This window comes from Phaseolus vulgaris, chromosome 1 (assembly GCF_000499845.2).
Source record: "Phaseolus vulgaris cultivar G19833 chromosome 1, P. vulgaris v2.0, whole genome shotgun sequence".
Lineage (NCBI taxonomy): Eukaryota > Viridiplantae > Streptophyta > Magnoliopsida > Fabales > Fabaceae > Phaseolus > Phaseolus vulgaris.
This window is the reverse complement of record NC_023759.2, coordinates 7523822-7528874: the sequence shown is the minus strand read 5'-3', so window position 1 is coordinate 7528874 and position 5053 is coordinate 7523822. Positions and strand designations below refer to the sequence as shown.

General features: G+C 36.7%; 1 protein-coding gene across 1 annotated transcript; it reads right to left on the bottom strand.

The window, feature by feature from the left end:
• Window positions 1–314: 314 nt before the first annotated feature.
• LOC137813434 (rab GTPase-activating protein 22-like) lies at window positions 315–4559 on the bottom strand. The gene is made up of 5 exons (XM_068615680.1): window positions 3762–4559; window positions 2718–2853; window positions 2580–2629; window positions 2271–2324; window positions 315–2109 (listed from the first exon to the last, which is right to left on the bottom strand). The coding sequence occupies exons 1-5, from the start codon at window positions 3959–3961 to the stop codon at window positions 864–866; spliced, it is 1686 nt and encodes a 561-aa protein (XP_068471781.1). The 5' UTR covers window positions 3962–4559; the 3' UTR covers window positions 315–863.
• Window positions 4560–5053: the final 494 nt, after the last annotated feature.

Here is a 5053-nt window from a genome sequence, read left to right as displayed (position 1 = left end):
TCTCGTTTACAATAATGAAATATAACAGGTATACCAATAATCTCTTCTTTTACCCGTTTCATATTTAACATTTTGTAAAATTAAATATAGTAGATAATAAATACATTAAAACATTAAAATAATAATAAAAACTTTAAATTATAAAGCCATTGACTGTCAGTTTTTTATGAGATAATACTAGTAATCCAGCCAAGAATTCCTAAGACATAAAAAATAGTTCTTATTAGGTAAAGTCAGAATTGTAGTTATTTTAAAAATGAAAGGTAAATTAAAAAAAAATAAGGTATCTAGGGTTCTTCAAAACTGATAAGAAATAATAAAAATGAACTTTTCCAATTGCTACAATAATGTTTTAGAGAAGCGTGTCTTCCGACCTTACACTTTGAACATGTTATTGTCCTAAAAAAATTTAAGACCAATAATAAATTGATCCCACGGAAAACTGAAACTAACAGTTACTAATCCAATCAAACGCTAAATGATATCGTTGATTCTAAGAGCAGTTAAGTAAAACTTCAACGGTTTAAGAATTTGAACTCGTTACTTAACCTTCGAAAACCAAGCATCCAGATGAAGCGAAGAATGGTTCGAAGATATTCAGATGGCACGAAAATTGGCAGAGCCCAAGAGGGAATAAAAAAAGACGACATTCCCATTTGAAGAAACCATCCACACATTAGCCACCGTTGTCGACACAAAATCAAATCAAGCAAATAAGCAGTGACATGTTTAAGCAGCAGACCTCAGAGTCGTATGCAAAAGCTCTTGCAGCTCCAGGGCTTATTTTAGATGCAGATGAGAAATCCGGCAGCCTATGATAATTTTTTTTAAGATAAGATTGTAAAGTGGAGTGTTCATTGGAGTCATGAGAATGATGTCTCTACTTTGTCATGCAGGATGACCACTAAGTTATGTGCATCATCAAGCAGTTTCCAAACATCAAGATGACCTGACATACTATTGCATTCCCTAATGATCTCATCCATGCTGCTGTACTTCTCGATGATCAATTTCCTCTTCTGCAACACCGAAGCTGCAATTGCATAAAGCAATAAATCTTCTGTTGGTGGAGCACGCTGCCTAATTCTGCTCCACGAAGATTTCCCAATACCTGCCCTGATTGCCGCTTGATCCGCCCACATCACTTCCCATAGGCAAAGGGTCTGTTCAAATGTCAATTCCCTTCGAAACATTACCACCACCATTCTATAGACAAAAAAACAATCCTCAGCCTGAAGCTTTTCCAAATGCCTAAAAAGGTGGGAATCCTTAAACTTGATTATTTTTGCGACTAAATCCAGTTGCCTGCGAATACCCACTTCATCAAGCCTAAAATTTTGCCGTGCCTTCTTCATGAATCCAACAAAACACCAGAAAGCCTCATGATCCTCTGATATAACACTAACTATAGGAGATAGCAGGTCACTCATACCTTGGCAGTAGCCAATGTCAGAGTCATATAGTGCATATGCTTCAAGAATAGCAACTAGTCTAGCAGCATGGAAGATTCTGCCAGCCTCTAGGTGACCATAATCCTTCAAGCCAACAGCCTCAGCAGTTCGACGTGCCCTGCTGTCTGATAATGAGGGATGAGATGGGTAACATGACATCCATTCAGCATTGGCCCGTACTGCATCAAGTCGGATAATTCGTTGCCAGGTGGAAAAATCTTCATTGGTTGGTGCCTTTGATGGGATTTTTGCTTTGGTGGGAGAAGATACTTCCTGGGAAGCTTCGTTTGGATTGTTATGTTCCTGAACATCATCAGAAGGAACTGCCTGAATTACTTCAGGACCTTCAGAGGAGTCCGAATCAGAGAAATCGGTATCCAGTGTAGAGGCATCAGCGTTGTTTGCATTAGGAACATCTTCCCCTTCCAACAGGGCACGGGACAGATTGTCGGAATGTTCAACATCAGGGCTCCTATCCTCACTAGAAAGAGATTCCCTAGCACTGGCTGCATCGTCAGAACTGGAAGAACCAGAATCAGGAGACAGACTTTTACCATCTCCCTCAAAGCTGATTTCACCAACTTCATTTAACTTATTTCTCTCATTAATTTGCTTGATGAGTTTCCGACATTGCCTGCGGAGTTTCTCATACTGCTTTCTGTGTATAAAGATTTTGGAATAAAATTAAAATGATGTTAACACCCCCCTCAGGAAAGAAAAAATCCAAACAATATACATTTGATGTCTAACAATACATGATGGATAGAGCACAAACAATAAAATGAATCGAACATTTGGAAATAGAACTTGCATTCCCACCTATTTTGAGTTCTTATAACATCTCTTTCGTCTTTGCTGCTGCCCAAGTCATACCTGCTTGTTTAAAGTATAATCAGTAGTTGTACAAATTTTATCTGAATAAATTTCAAATATATACATGGTGAAAAAGAAAAGATCAAATTCTAATATTCTTAAAGAAAGAAATAACAAGGCAATCATTATCCTTCCAAATGCACACATGGAGAAAAACAACAGGCAGAGCTATTAATTTAAAGATAATTCAATTCATCAAGTATGTAAGGAAATAAGTATTAAAGATCTATTATCATCTAGAAATGAATGGCTTACACTCCAAGCAAGAATGGCCAAACCTCAGCCCTAATACTGGGATCAACACCCTGCATCAGAAATTAATAATTTAATTAATTCTAAAAATATTGTATACGAAACATAATTTTATGCAATAAAAAGAATAGGTAAACTCACTCCACTGCGAACTCTTTTCAGGAACTTATTTCCACCATCACAGAATTTACCATCTTCTGTAAACAAGCATTTCCATTGCTGAGATGACAGAGCATGTTTTCTTTTCCTTTGTGACCATGGTGATTTAAGCCGGCCCCTAAAACACAGGGAAATTAATTACTACTTGCAGGTTAGAAAATAGAGAATAAGGAGATAACTAATCACGGAAGTAACGAGGGTTTCAGAAAAATGCACATACGACTGTATCCCAAAAACAATGCACAGAAAGATATTCTTCCATAAGTAAACAACAGTACACTAGCATGAAACGACAACTTTTACAACTAGTTGTGGTTTTTTTCCCTACTGTAGAAGTTGAAAAAGCATGTCCAAATTTTAGCATGTCACAAACTACAATACACGGAACACATTCGTGTCATAACTCACAAGTTCCAAAAGTTGTGTTAGCTTCTGTTGATTTTTGAGTAAAGAATGAAACCACATAAATGCATATAGTGTTAGATGTATCCAACTTGCACACTATCATAATTCCTGTTTCCATTTGCATATGAAAAATAAATAAATTAACTACACAAGTTTCCCGTCAGTTACGTTCTTTCAGCACTACTAAGTACTAACCTCAGCCTATATATTCACTAGTAACTCAATTTACTGTTACCTTAGCCTTTTTTATTCTAAATTTTTAGTTTACTGTATTTTAGGGAGGAACTTACGTTGATGCGAAGATACAGAAGAAAAAATGAATGCATAAATTGTTGTAAAATGTAAGTTATCACATGAATCCACGAATGCAATCATAGCTTGATCTGGTTGGATTGATTTGAAATGGATCAGGGAGGGATAAAGGAAAGGAGCTTAAATTTCGAATAACATGTTCTACTGTATGAAAAGGTGACGGAAAAAATAGGGAATGCGGAGAAACAGAGATCTGGCAGGAAATAACAAACACAGAGCAATTGAAGAATCTGAGTCGAAACACACGGTTCAGAGCTGTAAGAGAAAGAAATCAAATTGGAGAGAGAGCAAAGGGAGAGAAGAACTCACCGATTGAAGGAAGAACGAGAAGAAGCCGGTGAGGAAGAGGTAACAATGAATAGAACCGAACGCAAAGGGGTCCAAGACGACGACGTTGAAGAAGAAGATGAAGAAGAAGAAGAATTAGAATTAGAAATAGAATTAGAAGAAGGTGAAGAAGGAGGAGACGAATTCGAAGATGGATTGTGGCTTCGTCCACGAGGATTCATCTATAATCTATAATAATTACAATGATAACAATAATTGCTATCTATTTAATATATATAATTATATGTCTATACACACATAGAAGCCTTCCCTTCGGCTAAGTGGAACGAAATCGGAGTTAGGGTTTTGGAAGCTCTAATTTGATTTTTTTTTTTAAATTTCCTGTTTTACCTACTGGCGCCGTAGAATATCGCGGCGACGATGACGACGCCGGCGAGAGCGGTGAAAAGCACCGCCGGAGTAGAGGGCGAGGCTACAGCGGCCATTAACCAGAACTTGCAGTTGGCACCGCCACCAACGGAGAAAAAGGTGGTGTCGCTGTTGCTGTGTTGTTGATGGTGTTGCTGTTGAAGTGGTTGAATGGGAACATGGGGAAGAAAGAGAGAGGGTCGCGTGGGAAATTACGGCAATGCCCTTTCTACAAGACCCTTTCTCTCTTCCACTTCTTGGCTCTCGTGGCGCGGTTTCTATTGGTTTATAAACCCAATCGCAAGCAAAGCCAGGTTCTGTTTTGCTTTTGTTTTTCACTTTTTCTTCGTCTCTTCGTGAAAAGACACGGGCAAAGGTAAAACCAACTGAGATGGAAGACTATGGGAGAATGAATGTAATCCGAGAAGCATGCATGTATAATCATTGCCCAAAACTGAAAACGCTGCGTTTCAGAGGACTAAAATGGTATTTTCACTACACAAATTTACGTCCTGGTAGCACAAATTATTTCGTTAATAAAATATTCAAGTTAATCATTGGATATCGTTTTCGGCCGCTTCAACTTTTTCTATAATTAATGTATAATTTTAATTGTTAAATTACATAAACTTTTATCAATTTATAATTTAAAACCTTTTATGAATCTCAACAGAACTACATGTAATAATATACGTAATATGGGACGATTATATCAAAATGTTAATAATATATGTAGTATTTTATATAAAAACTAAAAAAAGAAAAAAAAACAAAAGTAAATCTCATCTCATAAAATATCATACATACATCTTTCTCTTATTTAACGGATAAAAATGTTCTCCGTCAGAATTAACAAATTGTGAAAAAGTATTAATATTTCTACTCAATCCACGCCAGCACTGTAA